This window comes from Tachypleus tridentatus, chromosome 10 (genome assembly GCF_004210375.1).
Source record: "Tachypleus tridentatus isolate NWPU-2018 chromosome 10, ASM421037v1, whole genome shotgun sequence".
NCBI classification, from domain to species: Eukaryota; Metazoa; Arthropoda; class Merostomata; order Xiphosura; family Limulidae; genus Tachypleus; species Tachypleus tridentatus.
The window spans coordinates 52,428,765-52,454,480 of NC_134834.1; the positions used below are offsets into that span (position 1 = coordinate 52,428,765).

Here is a 25,716-nt window from a genome sequence, read left to right on the forward strand (position 1 = left end):
TTGATATTGAACCAAAATTCAAATTTATAAGTTATTTACTATCTAAAAGATAAGCTTGAGTACATTTATTTTAATCTAATAATTCTCTTTTTTGTTTTTCGTATATAATTAAATGTATTAAATAGGGGTAAATATTTTAATTATAAATAAATAAAAAGCACGTTTTGTAAAAATGTTAGCAGCGCTACCTGCACTTGATGTTCGTATGACCTCTACACCTATATACTTCAGCCAACTTGTTGAAAATAAAATAATGGCTGCATCTTGCAAAGTAGTGTCTTTACCATGGGTAAAGTTTAATTTTAATTTTTTTGTTAATTGTTAAGATCAAAATACTTCAGCTTAAAATTAAGAATATGAGCGTTAATTAGTAGTGTGAAAATGAAGTTAAATCTATAATTTTCAAAATGAGTATTAGTTAGGCCACAAATTCCCATAAATTACATTTGTAATGTGAGTTAATTTATAAATGTGTTCGATTTTAAATGTTTGCCTTAGTTCGAGAATGGAGTAAAAACAGTTACTGCTTACAAGGTGCTATCATAAATTTATGCTTGGTGTTTCTTATCTTGTATTGGCCATTTACGTTAACAATAATACGGCGCCTAGACGTGAACATCAAAATACGAAAATTTCGAGATTATGTAAATTGTAAGACAATTGTTAGTAATTTCCAAAGCCCAGAGTGAAAAAGTAAGGCGTTTATTTCGTATAGAGTGACAATGTAACATCTCTCAAATAATTTGTGTAACACATGTTGTATAATTTACTAAATAATTTGATATATTTTGCACAAGTTAATCCTGGAATTAAAATTTACAAAAGGCATGTATAATAAAAACTGTATATATGAAATATTGAGGAATAAGGATTGTTTAATACTTTCACTGTTTCTGATTAGAATAAAAATAAAAAAAGACTGAAAATAAGGACAGTTTGTTTTATTGAGGTGTATATATGAACATTCTTATGTCTGTGGATAAAGATTAATTCTTTCTAATGCAACAAGTCACATTAAGTAATATAAATTCACATATATTAATTGTGGTTTGTTTTCAGTAAACCAAATACTCTTTATGAATTCAAATTTTATTTTGTGTATAAATATACCTTAAATAAAACCCTACAATATGTAATTATTTTAGGAAGCATAATATCTAGGAAAACATTTAAAAACTGGTTTAAGGAAATATTTGTTAAAAAAGTGACCCAGAAAGTAGTGCTGACATGCTTCTCCACCCTACTCTTCATCATGTTACTTTTTGTTGATTTCCTATCACAAGCACCCAGTGGCACAGCTGTATGTTTGTGAGCTTACAATGTTGGAAACTAGGTTTTAATACCCATGGTAGAAAGAGCACAGATAGCACATTGTGCAGCCTTGTACATAACTACCAGCAAGCAAGTTCTGTCAGATAAATGTATCTCTCATATGTTTAAAAAGATGTATTTTGAATGAAGTTTGTTTTATCTGCTCTAATGTGAAGAGCTTGGACATGTTTTGTGACCAGAATTTGCAAAGTATGTTTTAAGATAATTTTATTTAGAAAGTAAGTCAGACCTAAAACTTGTCTGTAACTGCATAGCTGATTTTAACAATAACAGTTATAAATTTAAGCATTTTTGAGTGTTCAGTCATGTACAATAAATGATATATTGATGATTTTATTTCAAAATTTAAGGGACAATAAAGAGTCTTGTTTCATCAAGACTGACCAAACTAAATACAAAAACAGAAGGAACTCATTCAATCTTGATCATCTAAATATTTATTGTACATTCTCTTAAACTGTTTTAACCCTTAAACAGCAGGAATGTTATAGTTGACAGGTCATTTGATGATGGCTGCTATTTAAGGTTTAAAATTTATTGTAGCCATCATATACAAAGACAACCTGTTCCAAAAGCCCAAATGTTGTAAGAAAGGTAAAACTGTCGAGCTGTAGTTGGCTCCTACTCTACAAAAATTCACATTTGTGGTCCTATCATTTTCACCATTAAATATTTATAAAACAAAACAAAACTATGCTACATGTATGCCAATTACATTACTCAATGTCTTTAAATTTCTATAACTGTTATTCAGGATTTTCAGACAGGTCAGTCTTCATTTCTTTTAAAATATTTTTACCAAGCTTTGATACAAGGTGTAAACTGAAATATTTACAGTTGTAGAGAGAGTCATATTTTTATATATTTTATGGTTACTAAAATAGTATGGAAGATGAATTTTATTTAAAATAAAAGATATAATAATTTTCTGTTAAAAATGCTACACAGCTTTCTTTGTGCTTGGATAGTATATTTTGTTGCCTTCAAGAAGTGTGAAATTTGGTGTGTTTTGCATTGAAACAGAGTATTAGTAATAAAATTAATATACCTTTGTGTGTATATATAATAAATATATACAACACTTTAAATTGTATTGTTCTTTCTTGACAGATTAGGCATTTCTCCACTTCCACTGCAAGTTATACAAAGCTCATAAAGGTAAGAAATGATTTTAAAATAGTAGTATGCTGTGGTTTATAAAATAATGGTTCCTTAGCATTATTAAATTGGGGATTATTGATCGTGATATGTGTTATTCACAATTTTGTTTAGTTATGAATTCGTCACACTCAGGTGATGATTTTGTGATAGTTGGTACAGCTCATAAAGGTTTATCATACATAGAAGCAAGTAACTAAAACAAAAATCATTAGCTTTAGACCTGTTACCACCTACAAATAAATTTATAATTTGTTTTTTTTCCCAACAAACAGACCACTTGTACATACAGTCCAAACTTCTAATGATTTTAAACATGGATTAAGTTGTTTTTAATTCTAAATTCCAGATAAATCAACTGTAAAGTTAATTAAAAAATGATTTATATATATACCCTATATAAGATTATTTCTTCCAAAAGTTTTGTTGAGAAATGTAGTGGTTAAGTATTGTTAAGAGGTTATAGAATATTTGAGGTAGGAATTAACCCAGTCTTAGTGAAAGGGTTAAAAGATTAAAATATTTTAAAACATAAAGGAAAAAATGTTAATATTTTCTATTTACCAATTCAGGAGCTTTGTTGAGATTTACAAAGGTATTATTACTGTTGAAAGAGCTGGACAATTAACTGAATACTATATTATCTATGACTATAAATTACATTGATTGGTCTAGTGAAATAATTAATTAGTAGGTATTGTACTTAAATTGCTTAATGTCATGAAAATAAACTAACCGAAATTAGTATTTTGAATTATTACTGTTTTTCATTATTCAACTATTCAAGTTTCATGTGAGAATAGTCAGTTGAAGGTAATTGATTAATGAGCAAATTCCTCTTTAACTATTGACAAGTAGGTGATACAGATAACTAATGTAGTGTCCTATTACTGCTTTTTTATAGCATTGTTATATAATGCCCATAATCATGCTGTCATCTTCTGGGTATTAACAAAATTGTAGTAGTTAGACATCTGTGCTGTTTATTGAAACTTGGAAAAAATTAATAGATACAAAAAATTGTTAATGGAGATAAAAAAATAAAAGAAACCAATTTAAGCAGTAATAAGAAAATTAAAACCAATTAAATTATAAATGTAAATAAAAATTACAGATTAAGTAACAAATTTAAACACATTAGTTTCAAACAGCAATGAAATTCTCAACAAATAAGGTGCTGACGTTTGTGGATATGTATAAAAGGATTTTACTTGTAGGAGTAATTTTTAATATAGTTTATCCAACAAAAAGAAAATAAATATAACTGTTTTAATGGTTTCAAAGAAACATATATACATAACCTTTTCATTAAGGATTGGGCAGAATACACCCAGCTTGTAACCACAAAGGTATCCATGAGAGTAATTATACTGTGATTTTTAATATTGTGCACGTGTTTACAATTTTTTTTTCATGTTATTAGTGAACAGTACAAGGCTTTCATACACAAAATGTCAGGTTTTTAAATTAAGTATTAAGATATTTTAATTTAAGATTTTCTTGTAAACTTTTTTCTTTCAAAATGTTGAATAGGCAACATGCAGAGTAATTTTTGTTTTAATATAAAATACTTTTGTGCATAAGAAAAGTTTTAAATTTCACATGTGAAATTATTATAACCTCAACAATTACCAACTGTTTTTTAAGAAGGAAATTTCTATATTATTGGTTATTTTCACTATCATATCAGAACTCATATTGATAGATTTGACCAATCTTATAATCACCATAAAAAATTAGGAAGTAAATATAAGTTTTTTTTTTTTTTTTTCTAGAATGAGTACAAATTATAACTGACACTAATGTTTAACCTAAATAGCATAAAGGTCATAACATTATACATGTATATATAATTTTTATGATAGTAGTAAACAGTGAACTCAATTAAAAATTTCATAATTGTAATCTTATCTCAGGTTTTTTACTTTGAATGACAATAAGATTATATGCTTTAGTAGGAGTGACAGGTACTTATCACAGAGCATCAGCTGATAGAACATTTGCAAATACTGATCATTATTGGCCATTACCAATCATATAGCCAGATGAGACTGTGCATTTAATAAATTGATATTTAAGATACAAGTACCTTCTCATCTTGGTTGTTACAAACATTTAGATTATTTGTTCATTTGAAAATATTGAATGATTATTTAAACAAGGTGTGACATTCCTTCCTTTTTGCACAATGACAGAAAGCATATGGATTGGATGAAAAACAAAATAAAACCTGGTGCTGAGTACTGGCAGAATTTTGACCCTATTCTAATTACTACAAAATTGATGATTTTGAAATATTAGATAAAGCATGGTTGTTTTGAGTTGCTGGATCTGCCATCTGTAAATTTGGTTTAAAATCAGTGTATGTGTATATGATACTGGTAATGGCTAACTCAGTTGTGGATTGTTACACAGAAGTAAAGAAAAAGAAATATAGACAGTTTAAGGGAATTAAAACAACTTAAAATTTTAATAAATTAGAAAAAAGAAACCAGTAAGAAAATTACAACTCCCAATATAATGGCAAAAAAATATGATGACTTTAGTCACATTTGTGTAAGTTACTACACATATATACATAATTTTTGTTATAACATTAGACTGAGCATAATTGTTATGAGTTGCTTTATTTTAATAGAATTGTGCTACCAGCAGATGTGAAGTATTTGGTTTAAAGTATTTGGAATTGAACCAAAGTTTATTGTAATTGCTTCATGGTTTCTCTACAGTGGTAAATAAAGACAACACATTTGTTAGAGATAGCATGCATAAAAATAGTTCCATGATTGAACTAGTTTGATATTCAAACAAGATGTTGTGCTGATGATAATACTCAGTAAATTAAAACTAATGTATTTCATGACTACCATACCAGTATGTTTCTTGTAATCTATAGAGTAAGACCTTCGGGTCTTTTTCAAATCCTTAAGTGTAAACTCCGTGTACGTACACAACCGTTTTGCAACTCTTTGTCACATAAATATTCTCATAAGTAAATAGAAATCATAGACCCGTGTTTTTTTGTGTATACATTTTATTAATATATAGCCTATTCAGCTTGAAGATAATTTTAGTATAAAAAAATTTAAAGCTTGATATTAAATTAATACAAAATTCAAGAAATTATAAAACTAAGATTTTTTTTGTGTGATGAAACATATTTCTTTTGAACTAGCTCAATTAATAATTGTGTAAGCACACGACTGTAATGGGAAACTTTTAATTTATGTCTCTAATTGATGATTCCTAAACAGTTATGTTAATAATCCTGCAAATATTTTTTTGTATATTTTTATTGGGACTGGAAGATATTTTCAACCACTATTACAATAACATTTTTGTATATGCAGCCTCCAGTTGCAATATTTGGAATTGAAGGGCGATATGCTACAGCTATTTACTCTGCAGCTGTAAAAGAAAAGAAACTTGATGCAGTGGAAGGAGAACTCAAAAAAGTAAAGGTGGGAAAAAATGTGTATAAGAAATATTTTAATATTAATGTTTCCTAAAAGAATCTTGTAGAGTCATCTTTGTGAACAAAAATGAAGTTGTATTTCTAGTTTCAACTTGATATTATAACTGAGTTTGAAATCCATTTTTTTGGCTAGCAGAATTACGTAATAAAAATTGTACACCAAAAAGTGTTTAAAGTCTGATGGAAGAAACAAGTCTTTCAAATATGTGACAGTATTTCTTCTCATTGCTTATGAAGAAGCTTCATGAATAAAAGCAAAAACAAATGTGTATGTGTGCTTTCTCTCTATAAAAACTATTGAAGCTGACGGTTTCCTATTTTTTTTTTTTTTCTAATGTATTATAATTTCTGTCGTTATCAGTGGCAAACTAATTTTACAAACTTTGTGGACAATCTGAGAAGGACCTTAAGTTAAATAACCTAAATGATAAATGGTGCTATGATTACTTGCACACTTCAAAACATTCTGCAGTAACTTGTGTCATGATCCACACCCAGGCTTATTTTTTCTTTTGTGTTATGGGCATCCTTCTGGAAGATAATTTCCAAAACATACTTACCATCCACTGACACTATAACTATTTCTTTGCCTATCTAAGCATTCTCCATTCCTATTTATACAGGTGGTTCAAAATCAGGTGACTTTATGGTCTCTACCATGGTTTGTTGTGGTTCGGTGGTTGCACACAGAATACCATCTACAGCTTCTGTGTTCACTGCTAAACTGTATGCCATTTCTCTTGCCCTGGATCACATATCTGTTAGTCTTCCTGTCAAGTTATGATAATTACAATTATGCCACAGAAGGTACTTTACAACTTGTATCACTGTAGTTTTTCTCTTAATGCTGTAAACTAAATGTAAACATTGGTTTAATGCTATTTGTTTTTTAAACTTTGTTTTGTTTCACCTTAATTTCCTTTTATGAATTTTACTAAAATCACTTTAATTTTAACTTTTACCAGATGTTTGGTACAGATAGCCTATCTGCTTTGTACCATAAAACACCAAATTAACGAACCAACCAAATCTAAGCATTTATCAAGCTTGATACAGTTTTTTATAACTGATTTGTATGTCCTTGGCAAAATTTAATTTGCAGAATTCTCCACCAACTTCAGTGTGGTATTTTTATGTGCTGTATATAAGCATTTTATCAGATAACATAATCGATTTTTCTTAATGAAGTACTTAGCATGGGTTTCTGTATAGGAGTGTTGTGATTATTAACATCTTGAGTTGCGACTTTAGACGTTTGCTTTTCTACAGTTATATTTTCATTTATATTCATTAACTGACTTGTATAAAAACAAAATGATACTGGGCATGAATTCACAAGTTAATGTTTCTACTACATTGGCCAACCAGACCTCACCTATTCCACCTTTGTTATCTGGTGTTTGTTAATAGCCATGGGAGGAGGTCACTCTCTCTTGAGGCTGTCTGTGATCTGATGTGTTGTGAGATGAAGGGGATCCTGAGGAGGCTTTTACAAATTACCTAGGACACAATTTAGACTGACTTTTTTTGGTTTTTCTTGTACTAGGTTGGCCTTGACAGAGGAAAGCTTCAATCAGCCTCTTTTCTTCAGTTGGTTAATTGGGTTTGGGGTTTTATATACATCATTATGTGTACCACTGACTCCTTCTTGTATCATTTTCTCAATTGGTTGAACAACACATCTTGATTCTTCTTGCAGAAGCCACAAAGGTGGGCTTCATTATTAGAGTAGAGAAATCTGTTCTATTGCCAACTCAATATTTTGTTCCTCTGGTTGTATTTTTCAACAACTTTTTAAGTTGGACTCAACTGACTGAAATGTTGCATACTGAGGATGTGAGTCATTTCTTTTAGGTTTCAAATATACATATTGAAATAACCAAAAATCTTAAATTACTATATCATTACCACAGAATTTAATTATAATTTATCCAGTTTAGTAACTAAGTAGTATTTGGGTCTTAAAAACATGAAAGTTTAAGCTCCCTAAGGTCTTATTTTATAGCTTGGAATTTAGCATGAAAAGGAAAAGTTTGCTACCTAAGTACTTCAAAGAGGCTGAGAAAGCCACTGGAGGGACATTCTGATCTTTTGATTTGTTATACACACATCTTTGAGTAAAGTAGGTGCACATAAGCAAGTATTTTAAAAACTTGCACCTTGGTTGATTCAATAAATATACCAATATTGCAGAAAATAGGAAATATGGGTGTTATTTTATATTCTAGCTTATCATCATTATTATTATTATTAGTAATTTGAGTGTTTAATTTGTACAGAGTTTGTATTTGGACATCACAAATACTTAATTGGAACCAATTCTGCATTGAACATGTGAAACAAAAAAAAAGTTGATATTAAGAATTTTATTTTTAATACTTTTAAATTAAGAACTTTGCTAATGAACTTTGATAGAATTATATGCTACAAGTTGATACCAAACTTGTTGACGTACATTCATAAAATTATACTTCAATAAAAATTTGAATGCGAGTCAAAAACGTGACATGGCCCTTGACCTGTTTAAGTAGGGTTAAATCTAACAAAACACAAACAGGATGGTCACAATTCCAGATCAATAATGGAAATATTCAGAAATACTGAATCATCAGCAAACATTCATTGGAGTTTCATGGGTAGGATAGTTACAAATTACAGTTATCACAGACAGTTATTTTTGTTATATGTGATTGTGCAGAATAGATAGGTGTGGTGCATTTTTATGTGGTATGTTGGTTTTCTTGTCTTAGAAGAAGGCTTATTGAAATTTTTTTGTTTGTGAAAGTAGCAGTGTTTTTCAATGTATACTAGTGTACTTCATAACACTTTTCTATGCCACACTTTTTCAGAAAAGAACACAACATAGTTTTTATATGCATCACCTGGAATAGTGACCCATATCATTTCATTCAAAATCACTGTCAAATAGAGATTTTTTGTGTTTTAGTCAAACTAATATTATGTATTCACCAAGAAGAGTTAGCTAAGAAAAACGTTTGGTCAAGCAATAGGTTTTATCATCAATCTTAAGCCAATAATATGGGTAATTCATAACCCATTCCTTGCATTTAAGGGTTAAAGTCTGGGCTTCTATATAGTAAAGGTTAAAAGGTGAAAACCATTATGTATAGCACAAATTGAAAAAAAAGAAACACTTATTGTAAACTAAGATATCACAGTTCATAGTGACTGTACCCCATATTGAAGTGAAATTTCACAAACTGTAAAGATGTTAAAATATATGTATCAAATATTTATTTGTGAACACAAGCTGAACTATCTATTATGGGCATTTAAGATCAGATGACTGATTTCCATAAATATTAACCTGGGAATGATTGATTTTTTAACAGCAGCTTTGCCTTGTCATAGCTATAATAAATTTCTGTTCCAATTATCCTTTAATTATACTGAGTAGTGCAGTTGCAATCCAGTATTATAATGGTGTATATAAGATAAGTGAAGGCACTGATGAAAATGGTTGTGTTGATTCACAGTAAATGGGAAAGAATAAATCGTATTTGTGTGTGAAATACTATTTTATTATATCAGGATCATAAGCTACTATAATATTTGAAAATCTGTGGTGATGCTATAGAAAAATAATTGTATGTTTTGGAATTTGATAATAAAATCAGTTTCATTAATATAAGCTGTTTTTCTATAGTCTTTAATGCAGAAGGATGTGAAACTAGCTGAGTTCATCACTAACCCTTTGGTCAAGGCATCTTTTAAAAAAGGTAATTTATGAAATAGTGTATTATTAATTGTACCAGTTTGAATAAATTTATTTTTGCATGCATTGCTAAATTGTAAACAGTAAAGTTACCATAACAAGCATGCAGCATATATTGAAGCATGTTTAGGGTATTGGAGATTTTGTAATTGTGCAAAAGAATTAAAACTAATGTAACAACAAAAAAATGTTCTGTGTATTTTCTTTGCTTGCTCATAAAAGTTTCTCTGTATAGTTAATATGGATTTGTGTATGACATTTAAAAGAATCTGTATGTCAAAGTTCATTGGATGAGTATTTTCAATTCATATAATTTTAAGATGGCATTTTATTTTGCTCTTGATTTCCTAATATGAGTTGTTTTTTTATCTTATTCCTTTTTTTGCAAGAAAGCCTCTAAAATTTTCTTTGTCATGTAATGTTTTACTAAAATCAGTCTCCTGTATTCTATTTTGAATAACACCTTATTCATTTAGAAATAATATAAATTATTGTTTGGAAGCTTCCTAGCTTATGATGTGTGACTTTTCCACTAAATTTTGGTTTGCTATTTTGCCTTGCAAGAACAAAAATCTGTCTTTAGGTTCATACTCAGCCAAGGTTTGTTGGGATCCCATTGTTACATGCTTAAAGTACTATTGTTTCAATTACTTCTCATGGAGAACTTTTCAAATTTGTGGTTCTTCAGTGATTTCATTATTGAGGATGCATTTTTGATAATTAAACATTTCTTAACCTAAAAACTATAGGTCTAAATGCTTTCAATTATATGCATCAACATTATTATTATTAAGCAGAAATAAGGGTAAATGAATCATTAATTAAAGCTCATTCCTTTGTTTAATAGGATAAATGTAATTGTTTTATAAAAAAAATTGAGTTTTTTTCTTTGTGTAAAAAATTACTTTATTCATTAAGTCATTATTGTACCTCATGATTTTTTAATGTGACGAAATTTAAGAACATAACCATGTTTAATTTGGGTTAGACATAAAACTTGAAAGAATTTTACTAGAGCCAGACAGAAAAAATAAATCAATTTTGTCTTTTGCATCTTAGGTAACTGCCATTTCTAAAAGAATTGGCATTGAATATCTGACACTTTTTCTTCTGTAACATTTTTCAAATTGGTAGCATGGAATAATTATACATGATGCTGACTATAAAATATTTTACTATATTAATCATTAGCAAGTGTCACATTTTGTGGATGTTATTGTTTATTTTCTTTCAGAAATTAACATTAGTGACATTTTATACATATGTTCGTACATGCCAGTTAATTTGCGAAATTTTCTGTGAAATATCCTTTTGAATATTTTCTTTTAGTTTCACCTGTCATGTTTCTGATGGGAAGTAGAACATAAGAATTGACAAGTTCAGGGTGTTTTTCTGTGAAGCTGATTGGTTCTTACAGCAAGATAAAATATAAATGTTTTACTTACAGTGTCATTCTTTTGTATATAGGATGTTTTGATAGTGTTCTTGTTACCTTAATCTTTTCTGACCAAATGTTTTCTTTCACCATGTGCTCCAATATTGGTTTCTTTCATTCATGTAAAAACATAACAATGTTGAGAGACAACAAGGGACCTATTGGTCCATCTTAGGTGTCCCATCCTCTAAACTAAAATTATTAAATAAATTAATTAAAAAATAAATATTAAATCCAGCCCTTATCATTCTTGTAATTGTCTAGTTTTTCTTTTAAACACTTCATTTCCTCAACATTTGAAGGCAACCAGTTTCAGAGGCCAACAATCCTATTAGGAAAGTAAAACTGTTTTGGTTAAAGATATCTCTTTCCTTGCCAAAATTTATATTTATGCCCCCTAGTCCTATTATTTCCACTGTTGAGTATGAAGAAAGATGAGCATCAACAATTTTAAGGGTTGTTATCTTTCCTCATGTGACAACCCTTCCATTCCAGGTACCATTTTAGTAACACTTTCCAAAATTCAAGGTCTTTTGTAAGGCAAGGAGTCCAAGACTGAAGATATTACTCCTAATGTGGCCTCATCAGTGACCTATACATTGAAATTATAACCTCTTTAGACTTGTATTCAATATTTTTATAAATACAACTTAAAATCCTGATTGACCTATCACAAGCTAAAACTCTTGTATGGCTTAACCCTACTCACACAGGTTAAAGGCCATATTATCACATTTGTTGATCTACTATTATATATATATTGTATGCTAGATTTCAGGCTGTAAGATAAGGTGTCAGTGAGTTTAATTTCTTTTTTTTTAGATCCAATAACAGCTTAGGTACTAAGCGTAATAAATTATAGTTGAATTTAGTGGTATTGATATGGTAATTTATGATTTTTTGGTTATTTCCAAATGTATATGCAAAATCTAAAAACATCCTTTTAGATTCTCCACATTTGAAATTTGATAAGGCTTGGCAATCTATGGCAAGCAGCAAATGAGTACAAAGTTCAAATTAGAAGAGATAATTCTTTGCTCTATTTCTTTATTCACTATTTTATGTTTTAAGAAAAATAAGTTTGAGAACTTGTTTGTAAATAGCAATAACATACATGTAAAATGTATTATAATTTGAAATGTGACTGATTTACAAAATACTAGTCCACTAAAATATAGCCAAAACAAGTCACTCTTGTAAAGGCTAGTTCTATATTCTTGGATATGGTAACACGCATGCCACATTATTACAACTTCTATAATGTTAGCCACGCATGGCTGATAGGCTAGTATGATAAAAATAGTAAATATATATAAGTGTATAATGTTGTTTGATTTAAGCTATTTGAAACTAAATATTTCTGTTTTCCTAATATAATTTGGAGTTTTTCTAGAAGAAAAAGAATAATTTATATCTTAACCTTTCTTATTGTAGTACTATGGTCAGTCAAATTGACCCATCCTGTACAGATATGCAGTAATGTAAATAACAGATAAAATAGCTTTTTTCTTTGTTTGATAATCATCTGGAGGTTATAAAAATTTTGCATATTGAATAGATATTCAAATAGAAAAAAAAAGGCATAGGAAAAACATTACTTAAGAAATCTCAAAACTTAGTGGAAAAAAATATATTTTCTGTAAAAAATCTTTAATATTTACTGATAATATGTGAAAGTTACTAATTTAAGTTATAGCATGAAAACTATAAGAAGCACAAAGTGATCATAAAAAAGTTGAAGATTGATCAACTATTATATTACATTATATTATTATTATATTATATTACACCAAGATCCCTTTCTTTCTTGACACTGTTAATGTTATCACTGTCCAAATTATATTTACAGGCAGAAATGTCACCCTAAGGACAGGTGTTTGTGCTAGTAGTTACTAATTGTAGTATTTATACTTCATAAAAAATTTAGGAAAAGTGAAAATTTTGAAAAAAATTTTTTTCTGTGAACGACTACATGGGAAAAGTGTTCTGATTGTGCTCTTTAGTCATGCACATCTCATTGTATCAAAATGATTGTGTACAAAGCTCAACATTTTTATGAATTTTATTCATATAAACTGTAATGTTTTATGTATTAAAAGAGGTGCTATATGTTGAAAAATAAGTACTAAGAACTTTAGTTTCTTAGTACTACATTTAAAAAGTACATCAATAAAGATATAATTCAACCCTCATGTACAGTTCTTGTGAAGGTTCTTGTTTTGAGGAGAGCACTCTTACTTGTGCACTGTTGTAAAGAAATATGTTCCACATATCAGTTATTTTTCTAACTGTCTCAACCTGAATATACAAAACATGAAATCTGTGTGGATTTATGTTTGTGGTTCCATTGAGCAGGTAGTGCAGGAGTTTTGGTTCCTTGTGCAGATACTGACATATGTGCTACATTCATTGTAGTAAGATAAATCATGTTATGATAACCCATATGCACTGTGCTGTATTTATTATAATTGAAACCCATCTACCATTTATTTGCTTAACTCAATAAATGATGTAAGTTTGTTTTTAAACTGACAGCATCATCTTTGCAGCTTGCAACATCCAAGACCTAAATATCATCTGCAAAATTAAATAATTTATTGACTATTTATTTATGCTATTGATGTAAATCAAAAAGGGTGAAGATCTTAAGACTGAGCCCTGATGTATTCTACTTGTGAAATTAATCCAGTTTAACTGAACTCAATAAAATCCCTCTTTCTTCCATCTATCCACTCTTTTATCCAGTTAGCTAATTTATCTTGCACATACATAGAGAGAATTTTTTATGGGCCTTTTATGTGGGATTTTGTTAAATGGTTTCTGAAAGTCCAGATAAAGTAAATCTACACCTTTACCATTATCTACGTAAGCAGTAATCTTTTCAAAGAATGCCAAAAGATTTGTAAGGTTTTACCATTAGTGACTCTCCAATATCTTTGATTAATGTTTAGAATATTAACATTTCCAAGCTTGCAACATACTGAGTATATTACTTAGTTTTAATCTTTTGTAACTTGAAGAAATGTGGTAGTCATTTTCAAATAAGTACAAAAGATTAACTTGTAGAAACTGTAGATGGCTTTAATTATACAACAATCTCTATAAAATATTTTATTAAGAAATGTTGTTTAGTTGAATCCCATTACTCAGAGTTAATGGTTGCATCAAGTAGGAGATTCATCAGAAATAAAAGGTAAAATGTTTTTATTGACTTTAGGAAGAAGTAAACTTACAGTCTTGTAGACCAGAAAAGAAATGTTAAGTGATTAAGTTTTTATGAAAAATCCTTAAAACCACAGTTATTTTTGTAAGCATTAAAGCCTGGCATGGACAAGCGTTTGGGGAGCTCAGCTTTCAATCTGAAAGTCATGGGTTCAACTCCCTGTACTACCAAACATACTTACCCTTTCAGCTGTGGGGCACTATTTATTAGTAAAAGAGTAGCTCAAGAGTTGACTGAGGGTGGTAGTGACTAGCTGTCTTCTCTCTAGTATTTCGCTGCTAAATTAGAGACAGCTAGTGCAGATAGCCGTCACATAGCTTTGTGCAAAATTCAAAAACAAACAAACTACAAGCTTTAAAATTTTCATGTATCAAAAAGTGAAGATGTCAGTCCTAGCATTTCACTGTTTGGTATCTGTTTTTAAAGAAAATCTAATATGTGTTTACAATTTCTCTGTCTACAATGTTTGCCAATATTAGAAGTGCAGTCAGAAAGTAAGAAACAATCAGCTTGGTTTTGTATTCTTTTCAGTTTTCTAATTTTAAAGTAAGCACTCAGAACAAAATGTGAACATTATAGTTGCTCTAAATGCTATTTCACTGTTTTTAATTTGGAAATAAGTTTAAAAAGTTAATTTTTCAAACTACATATGGCACAGTGAATTGTTTAATATTAATATTTGCAATCAGAAACTCCTTTTGAAAATATTAAGAAAGCAAATAAAATATGATTCTTAAATTTTATTGTAATGTATTTTGACACAATCTTTTGAATTCCAGATGGACTTGTCAGTACTTTACAGAAACAAAAATTCAGTGATTTGACCATTAACCTGATTGGTAAGTATTGTGTAATAGCAGTGTTTGTTTCTATGAAAATAAAACTAATTGTGTAGAAAATGTTATCTATATATATTTTATATTGTAGTCTCATTCTGTAGTGAAAATTATTTTCAATACAATTGCTTTAAATAATTTAAACTGTCAAATAAATAATTGTTCTCTATTTGGTAAACAAAGAGATATTTAGAATATTACTTTTATTGCTATTAGAAACTATACAACCCCTATTAGATTTGTTCTCACAGTTAAATCCTTAAATGCATAAAATTTGGTACATTCGTGGTTAGCACAGTGCAGATAGTCCATTGTGTAATTACATTTGTATTAGCAAAACAAACAAGTAAAACAGGTATTTTGTGATTGAAAAATATATATTAGTGTAGTAGTTGTATAATATTTTAGGTTTTGAGATGTTTCTAAAAAAACATTATAAATACTTTGTTTCATTAATCTTAATTTTTGTATTTCATTGTGTGCCTTAAATTATATAAAGGTATTCAGTGCTTTTTTCTGCATTAAAACTAATTGTCTTTGAAATGCCAACAATGACATACTAAGTTTCTTGTCTGTTCATAAAAACTTTCATACAAGGGATGTAACTGTCAACAAATATGAAAAGAATAAAACTAGGATTTAAAAATATTGATCAGAAGCTAAAGTTAACTTGTTTTACTTTTATTAGTTAGCCATGATAGTAGCATAAAATACCAAGGAACAGTAAAAGCATTGACTGGTAAAAAATCTTGCACTCGTGACCTAAGCCTACACTGACTTGTTTCTAAGTTTGGAATCTTTACATTAGATTATTTTGTCTTCCAATTTGAAAACTTTTACTTGTCACATTCTTAGAAATTGTACATTACTTCCTACCCATGTGTTAGTTATTTTATTTCATGTAGGTAGACAAAAGTATTTTCTATCTAGTTTGTTTAATGATTGGTTAATTTTTTTTTTTATGAGGTAAGATTTCATAGTTACTATCCAATTCTTTGTTTTGGCAACATAAAAGCCTCTAAATTCAGGGTTCTCCCAATGACCATTTAAAGAACCCTGAATTTAGAGGCTTGCTGAAATAATGGTGAATTGCCACTTTTACTTAAATAGTCAAATCTCTTATGCAAATATGCATTCTTGAACCAGCGAGCTGCTCATTAACTCAAGTGAGGTTGTCATCAAACAATTGACTGTAATAAGAATATTTTTATATTTTTGTGAGTATAATATAACTAATGTGTAATAAAATAATTTAAATATTTATTCTTAGCTTATTTAAACTAGAAATATGATGTGTTTTATGTTTGTTTTTAATATCTAAAATAACAATTTATGAGTTGTGTAATTAACAAAACAAGCATTCATTAACCACACAGTTGAATTTTTACATTGAATCTGCTGTGTCGCTTGTGAATGCAACATTAAAACGTGAATTTCCAAAGTTTCTGTTAAGTTTTAAAAATGGAAACTTTCAGTTCATGAACATAAGAAAACAGTTTGAAATAAAAGAGTAAAGAGTACCTTGTGGTTAGTTTGCCAATTTGCAGGCTAAAGATCCAAGGTTTGAGCTGAGATACACAAATGAAAGTACTCCATATTTTTAGTTTGGGGCTTTTTGGTTAAGAGCAATTGTGTTATCCCTGTATTAAGCAATTATAAGTTAAATGCTACTTTGTATAAACCTTAGGATGTCTAAACTGATTTTTCAACATTTTTAAAATATCAAATACTAAGTTAAACTATGGAAACTTCTATGAAAAGGAGTTATTCTCTTGGCTAATTGTTTTGTAGACCTCTAATCCTTCATTGTGTTTAATGGTTAACAATTATATGATATACAAACTCTTCATGTGGTAAGCTCTTATGAATAGTCACACACTTTGAAATAACATTAGATCAGTCTTAGTAAAGCTAAAAACATTTCTTTTAAACTATAATGGCCATTTTGAAACTTTTAGCTCTTATTGAGTGTTAGAAGTTGTATAGTTAATCCGTTGTTACTCATACGTAAAAGAAAGGAGTGCCCTGTATCAGTGGTGTTAAATAATCCTGGTTCAATTAATAGCTGATTCATAAAAACCTGCTTGAAAAGTACATTTGCCAAATTTGTAACCATTATAAGAACAACAAATTACATAATTCCATTTGCAATTCAGAATGACTGGCTCATTAATTTTTATAGGTACCATGGCTGAAAATCGCCGTTTGAATAAGCTTGATGCTGTCATCAATTCTTTCAACCGAATTATGAGTGCTCAGCGAGGAGAAGTTGCCTGTAGCGTAATTACTGCGAAAGTGAGTCTTCAAATACAGTAATATTCTTCTATCATAATTTGAAGCTGTAATATTCTTTGTGCCTAGAAAGAAAAAAAACTAAGCCTTATTTGTTCTCATTCGTCTACCACTACAAAACAAAACAAAAAAGCAGATTTTTATATATTAATCAAAACACACAATAATTTACATCCCTAGATACAAGTAACAAACCACTAAAATACTCTAAGTTTTTTCCATTTTTTCTTTCTTCAGTTTCTCTTACTGGTTTTAAGAATTTTAAGGTAGATCTTTAGGAAATACTTTCTATAGTAAAAACATTTGATTACCATTTTTCAACAGAACATAACATAAATTAAATATATTTTTAAAATGTGCAAATATAAAGTATGACTCTTCTGTAAATTAAGTACAATATTCAAAAATAAATTACTTTAAACTTATAAAATATAATTTTTTTTCACCCTTTATCTTTTTTATTTTGATTAAATTGTAATTATATTTTGTAGTTATTATTATATTAAAGCACACTATTTCCCTAAACTTTCATGATTTAATTCAAAATGTACCTCTTTCTTTATTTTCCTTTTTGTGATTCTTGGTAGTAATTTTTATGATTTTATAATTCTAAATAGCTTTACATAACTACTTCTACTTTTACCCTGTTACTCCTATCTGTCTATTTAGGCTATGTATGTTTATGTTTATTTGAAAAATATTTGAATGTTTTAGTTAATGAAGAAGAGGAAAAACAGAAGTCTTAAGTATTGCAGTATTTACACAGCAATAATTTCATCATTTCTGATTGGCTTGCAGCCATTTCTTTCAGCATAAATGTTGTAAATAGAGTATTAAAGCAAAACTCTCTTCCAGTTAGTAGCTGTTGGTGTCACTCAGTATCCTGTCCGTACAAAGCTGCCCCCAGTGGCAGACTTACAACTCTTAAAATCTGTGTTTCAATACCTGTGGTGGGTAGAGCAGAGATAGTCCACTGTATAGCTTTTTGCTTATTTTGTTTAATTACAAAGAAGAATGAACAATACAAAGCAAAGTTGATGGGATATATTTGTAGTAGTTTATTTATTTCTTTTGTTTTAAATCTCTATTAATTTAGAAATTTTTTCAAGTTTTGGCTGATAGTGTTAGGCAAATTAATTGCCACATTGTAACAAGCTATTGTGTTAAGGATCATTGATAAATAGTCAGTTTTATATCACAGTAATTTTCCCATCATGTGTTTTACTCATTTGTCATACCATTGTGCATCCAGTGAACTAAGTCAAAATCAACTGGTTGAAATGAATGTAGAAAAAACATAATGTTATCTTTAGTATATGCAGTTTTAAGAACTAAAATAATATGAATTTGTGAAATGCAAAACCAACAAGTAAAACAGCATTATAAGAAAAAGAAAATAGAGCTTGAGTTCAGAATTTGAAAAATGGGTGCTAAAAATAGGAAGAGAATTAATGAGGATGAAAGGAACTAATATGTAGTGGTTCAAATTATTTTCAGTTGTGGGTGACTCAAGTGCTTAGAATAATATATTTAAATATAGTCATGCCTATTGTATGCTTAATGTTAAACACCAGGTTAATCTGTATTACTGAAGTTTTTAACCCTGGTGTATGTATCACAACCTTTTACAGTTACATTCAAAACTTAATTGAGCAACTTTATTGTCAACATATGTCAGTAAACTTGACATCAAAATGTTTATAATTCAAATTTTAATGTTAGAGAAGTTTTAGTTTTTTAAATTAAAAATTAATTATTTAAATAAATATTCAATCTTCTCTCTTGTTTTTATCACATGATGCTTCTCTTTTAATTTTCCATTTTAGATATTTTTTCATTGTATGGATTTCAAACTGTTCCTCAATTATAAATATTAAAAGGCCAGAATTTAAAATAAAAACTTTTTTATTTTGCAAGATAATTTACAAATTGTTACACCCATGAAGAAAGCACCTTCTGTCTCTTTATGCTTTTGAAAATACTAATATACATATGTGTTACTGGTACATGTTTATGATCAGGAGAAAGAGCATTTTGTGAACTACATGATTATAATTATGTATTTAAAAATGGCTGGTATGGGTAGAGAAAGCACTAGTAGAGGAGTGAACAACATTCAAAACCAGATTCAAAGAACACAAAAAGTAACCTTCACATGTTTTTGAACACTTCAAATCAAATAAACACAACATAACCATAGAATACACCCAAATACTAAATAAAGAAACAAACATAAACAAATGCAAAATTAAAGAAGCCTTATACAACAACTCAAGCCCGAAATAAACCAATACAAAGGAACAACTTTATACCTGTATTGATAAATATAATCCAACATCTAAGCATGCCCTCTACATTTCTACACTCAATTACACAACCACCTCCAAACATGTGGTGAGCTACCGGTCAGTAAACCTTTTTTTCTTTGTTAACCTGATAATGACCAAAGACGGTCAAAACATTTTTCGCTCCTCAACTAGTGCTTTCTCTACCCATACCAACTGTTTTTAAATATATAATTTTCTCAACAAGTGAGTTTTATTGTCATCATGGATTACATGGTTATGATGTCTTCGTTAATTTATTTAAGTAAAAGTAATTGTTTCCTCAGCACATTTTATTGAGTGAAGGTCAAAGTTGGTTCTTCAGTAAGTAATATGATTTTTTGAAAATTTTAATAGATCAGTTAGAAAGCCAGATATATTCTGGTACCATTTACAAAAAGCTTATAGTAGTTAATAAAGACACATAGAATAAAGTTGAAGTTATAATAAACATTACTTTTCCAGTGGACTGATCTCGTGTGTGTATATACATAAATGCTGTTTTTTTTCTTCTTTAATGTTTCATTAAGTATCAAAATATTTACTTTTACCAAAATTTTTGTTAGCCTTTGGATAATACAACTGTGAAGGACTTAGAGACAGCTTTAAATGGATTTCTTAAGAAAGGAGAGACACTTCTAATGCAGACAAAGGTACCTAAATTTGCAAAAAAAAATTGTTTCAAAAATGCTAGCTTTGAAAGAAACTGAACTGGAATGTTAAGTTTATTTTTCTTGTCATATTTGTTAGTTTTTAACTTACAAAAATAATCCGTGGTGTAAAAATGCATAAGTATTTAGTTTTTTAATGAGTATTAGAGATGAGAAGTTGTGAAATATTTTAAAACTGTGTTTACTTTCATATGTTTGATAATGCAATACCCACCAGTAATAGTAAATATAATATAAGTTTATATTTCTTATCATACTAATTTAGAAGTTAGGTAAAATTTGGATTTGCTATGTTTAATCACAAAAACTGTGAATGCTGACGTGAAGTCATAGTTTTCAAGTTGTAGAATTAAAAGGTGAATTTTCAACAAATTTAATAATTGCCTTAGAAACTGTACTTTGGTTAGGTATAATTCCTGTTTGGTTGCCATATTTTTAAACACTTCAGTTTTTGAGTAACAAATGGAAGAAATATGCGGGTGAACTCAAGTTCCTCTCAGTCATTCGGCTGTTTCTGTGACGTTTTACAACTGTGACATAATAGTTGCCAAAATGCTTTGTTGTGCGCTGACCATTTTGTTCCTTTCAGTGCTGGTGTTTATGTAAATCTGTTGGCGTTTTTTTCGGATTACATACTTTGTGAGACTATTTTTTGTCTTGATATTGCTACTTTGTTTGTTTTATGATAACATGGTTATTGGTCAACAAATTCATAATATGATGCTTCCAAGACATCAGTATTCAGGCAATTTCCATCAAAGCCTCGAGTCTGAGTAATGCACTCTTTATCTTTGACACCTTGTCGTACGAGTGACAACAAACGCACTCTCTCCTGGTTGGCATCTGCTCGCATAAACCACACCTACACCTTGCGCAAACATACGGAATATGTCATATAAATTATACATTTATGGTAAATATTAAATTAATTATTCAGATTGCTACATCTAGTTTGATTATATAGACAGAATTATGACGTATAATTGAAATTCATTTTGTTACGAGTCATAAATACCCAGTACAATGATTATGGAAAGGCCGAGTATTAATTACCATAGTTGGCAAAGTATAAACAAATAAAACCCAGTCTGTGATACCAATAACTTACAAACACCAGACAGGTTTGGAGATGCTTAAAATTGCACGTGAAATAATACAGACCATATTTGTTGTCATGACTTAGGCTTACCATTCTTCCACTGGAGGTATGACCAACTAGCAACAGGCCTGGGTGCTATCAGTATCACTCACAGTTCCGCTACTCTCGCTCGTGGAACTGTTCTCATCACTAGAACTTGTCAGATCTGTGTCAAAAGTAACTGTTCTAGGTTCGATCAGAGTAGGTTTGAATTGATATGGTGCTACTTGACACTGTTCAGAACACAAAGTCAAAACAGACTCTGCCTCTTTTTCTCCGTATGCACTGGCCTTGTTTATTTACATTCAGTGTGCTGGCATTGGCAATTTGTTTGGCAACTATTATGTCACGGTACTTTTCCTAGCGGGAAACGTAAAAACTAAAACGTTAGGATTGCTGCTCTGAAAGAGCTCTTTCTGCACCAAGTTCTTTGTTTCATTTATTGGTACATATTTTTTATAAAAAATGTGAACCTGCAAAATTATTCAGTATGAGTAGTTCTTTTTACTGCAAAGTTTTCTTTTTCTGTAAAATTCACCTTTAAATTGCCAAGTATTTTGTTTGTACTTATAAACTCCTCAATAAAAAGATGTTATACCAAATCTAATTATTTGTTTACTTTTAAATAATATATGGAAATAACGTTTTTATTTTAAATTGTAATTTTTATGTTTTTTACTTAGCTTCATTGAATTTAGAAAATGTACAAATTTCTGTCAGTACTAAGTTTCTATTAGTTTTATTTTAATATTATGGCAATATTTGTAAATATTTTTGCTAAATCCTTGAAATTTGTCAGTTTTGTTTTGCATACTTACACTTTATTTAATAATTTTCCTTTTGGTTTTTAGTTGTTTTGGATGTTTAATTTTAAACAATAATGCAGTTGAAAATTGTGTCACTGTGAAATTTATCTTACTGTCTACAGTAAAAGGTTTTTCTTCCAAATGTATCCAAAGGTTTTGTAACAGTTGTCTTTTTTGGTAATAAATCAATATGTATGGTAAGAAAAGCATTTAAAAACCACATTGCAGACTTCTTATGTCTGTTGTGTCAATTTTGGAATGCAAAATAAGATAGTGGATTTCCAAGATTTCTTTTCAGTTTTGAGATTGTAAATTATTTCACTCCATGAACTTGTTTGAGTATTTTTACCTGAAACAAAAAAATGAACTTGCATGTTGTTTTGCTGTGTTTTTTCAGAGATTTTCTTTTACATTTCAAACATTTAACAATATTTAATGAATTTTTTTATATATATAGGTTGATCCTTCTATCATTGGAGGAATGATTGTCAGTATTGGTGACAAATATGTTGATATGTCAATGGCAACGAAGATAAAGACTTATACTCAACTTATTAAAGAAGCAATTTAAATATTGAGTACAGTTGAACTTTACAGTAGGAAAAAAATATTGTAGCTAATACAAATGATCAGACAAAATTTACAATTTTAAATGTTGTAAACAGTAGGTAATAAAGGAAATGTACTGGTGGAAAAAAATATGCATTGTTGTTACTGTAGCTAACTTTGTTCAGAAACTCAAGACAAAGGAGTAAACGGTTTGAAATTTACTGTCTAGAATTTTTGCACCTTTTCTTTTTAAGTGTTTACTACATTAAACACCTTAGATGAAAGTGCCCTTTGTTTTTTTTATAGACTTGTTACAAAATATTACACCATGTAAAAAAATCCATTTTTTGTGTTTTTTGCACTAAATCTTTATAGATAAACTATGTAGCAAATACTTAAATAAATACTGGTAATAATGAAAGAAAAAGAAGGAAACTCTCGTTTTAGTTCATTAGGTTGTAACTAGATGGCGAATGTGTCAAAGCATGGTAGTCTTTTTGTCTGTGTGTGTGTGCTTTCACTCATCTTGTTGTTCAGCAGTAAATCAGTGGCTTTTAATGCAGAGGATATGGTATGAATACCTGTGGTTTGGTGGGCAAAGCACCATTAACCCATTGTGCTTTATAACAAACAAAATTATTCTGATTTGTAAATCATATTCCAAAAATATCCCATTTCTTGGAAATAATTTATCAAGTATCTCTGTGTGTTTTTAAAATGGTGAGCATTATAAGTGAAAATTCCTTAATTAAGAGAACAATTTATTTATGAACTTACTGAAAATATGAAAGACTATTGTATGAGGAAGTGTAAAAGTTAAAATTGTGAATAGTTAAGTCTAATAGAGTTGTTACTTAATACAAATTTAGTCTTATAATATATTTAAGTTATTTTGTTTTTATTTGAAAACTACAGAAACATTTAAGTAAATGTTGTGCATCAAAACTCACTGAACTGGTACTTTGTTAAGTTAGAGTAATATTGATGTGTCATAACTGTGGAGTTTTTATTAATAGAACTTGTGCAGATTGTAATGCAAATCGAATCAATCTCACAGTATGGTGCAATAACTCAGCTTTATTTGCATTAAGAATTTAAAATATATAAATAAGTAGAACAAAATTTTAATATTGAATATATACTTAATAAAACATTTTCTTGTGAAATTAATGCTTATATTTCCTCAGGGGAGTTGGCTGTAAGTTTACAATTACGATGCTTATATTTTGGGTTCGATTGATCGGGATGGACAGAGTGCCAATAGCTTATTCTTCAGATTTGCACTAAAAAAACAAAACCTTGTAAAACATGTACAGAGAACATTAAGTAAAAAAAAAAAAAGGTTTAAAAGCAGCTAATTTTTGACTGAATTATATTAAAATAGATTTCTACTCTAGAACTTATAATAATTAGTCAAACATTTGGTTGTTTTTTAGAATAATGTTTTCTTTATCATTTAAGAAAGTAGTTTCATAATGGTTATAATTTTGAGTAGAATACTTATTTGCTGTTATGTTTCCAAAGAATGATATAAACTTTTGTTCGTTCAAGAACAAAAACTATGTTGTAGTCAAGATGTAGGATAATTCATCATAAATAATACAGATATTAAATTTTATAAGAAATATTTTAAATTTCTCAAGATGTATTCATAAGTTTTTGACTCATATATTTTAATAGTAATATTAAATTGATCCCCCTGAAGGCTCAGCAATGTGTCAGATGACTTGTAATGATAAAAATCACATTTTTATATATTTTTGCTAAACAACAAAAATAAATAACTAAAAATGATAATGGACTCTAGTCCAGTTCACGTAGTGTTTCAAACTTTGTAAGTGCGTTGTAGTGTTCAGTTTTTCCGTTTGCTTCCTGACTAGTCTGACGTTCTTTCGAATCCAACTATGCGAAACAACAAGTATGAATTTAGGATAACAGAGGTAGCCATTGTGTATTATGAATATAAGGCAGAACTCCACATTAATTGAAGCAAAATTTAGTTTTTATTCCACTTGGGAAGGAAGGATGAAGAGAATCACAAATTACCTGAATGTTGACTGTATGGAGACTTGTGTGGTGTTTGAAAAGTTGATGACTGCTGGCCATACAAAAGACAAGTGCTGTCTTCATATTTATTATCATGAAGTTTGTGAGGTGGTTACTTGATTTGTGTTGATATTTAAATTGTATCCTTACTTTAGCACATTTGGAAAAATAAAACCAAATCAGCCAATGCTCATCTGACACATTTCAGAGCTATAGGCTGTACGTTCTCTCTTGATGCCGACGTGATTAAGCTGTTGTATATGATATGTATAAACTTAACGTACTATGTAATGAATATTGTACATGTACATATGGGGATTAGTTTACTTGGTAGATTCAGAAACCTTTATATCTAGTACATTAACCTACACCACAAAGGGTGTTGGAAAATATTAATATTAGTACTAGATGCATTGCTGTAACTTACATAATTATGAAAAGGGAGACATTAAACTTGGTCTAAAGTTCATAAGAAGGCCACTGTTATACAAACTTTTAGATATAGTTTTTGTAATTTGTGGACTTCTACACTGGAAAGGTGAAGGCATACTTCAGGTAGTTCTGTCTTTTTGAAAAAGCCAAATGCCATACACTTTGTGTGCTTGTATCTTTTTTCACTTTTTAAGGGGTATATGTTTTTGTATACCATTTTTCTGTTGACCTTTGAACTACACTATATGAAATAATTAAATAAT

General features: G+C 29.1%; 1 protein-coding gene across 1 annotated transcript; it reads left to right on the forward strand.

Moving 5' to 3' along the window:
- Positions 1-133: 133 nt before the first annotated feature.
- Positions 134-23,125, forward strand: ATPsynO (ATP synthase subunit O, mitochondrial). The gene is made up of 8 exons (XM_076461405.1): positions 134-289; positions 2,443-2,490; positions 5,841-5,951; positions 9,633-9,705; positions 15,139-15,198; positions 17,378-17,490; positions 20,378-20,464; positions 22,884-23,125. Exons 1-8 carry the CDS (start codon positions 173-175, stop codon positions 22,995-22,997), a joined length of 723 nt encoding a protein of 240 aa, XP_076317520.1. The 5' UTR covers positions 134-172; the 3' UTR covers positions 22,998-23,125.
- Positions 23,126-25,716: the final 2,591 nt, after the last annotated feature.

Coding starts and splice junctions, on each gene's coding strand:
- ATPsynO (XM_076461405.1), top strand. CDS start 173: ATGTTAGCAGCGCTACCTGCACTTGATGTTCGTATGACCTCTACACCT. Junction 5,952..9,632: donor GAGAACTCAAAAAAGTAAAG/GTGGGAAAAAAT, acceptor GTTTTTCTATAG/TCTTTAATGCAGAAGGATGT. Junction 17,491..20,377: donor GTAGCGTAATTACTGCGAAA/GTGAGTCTTCAA, acceptor AATTTTTGTTAG/CCTTTGGATAATACAACTGT.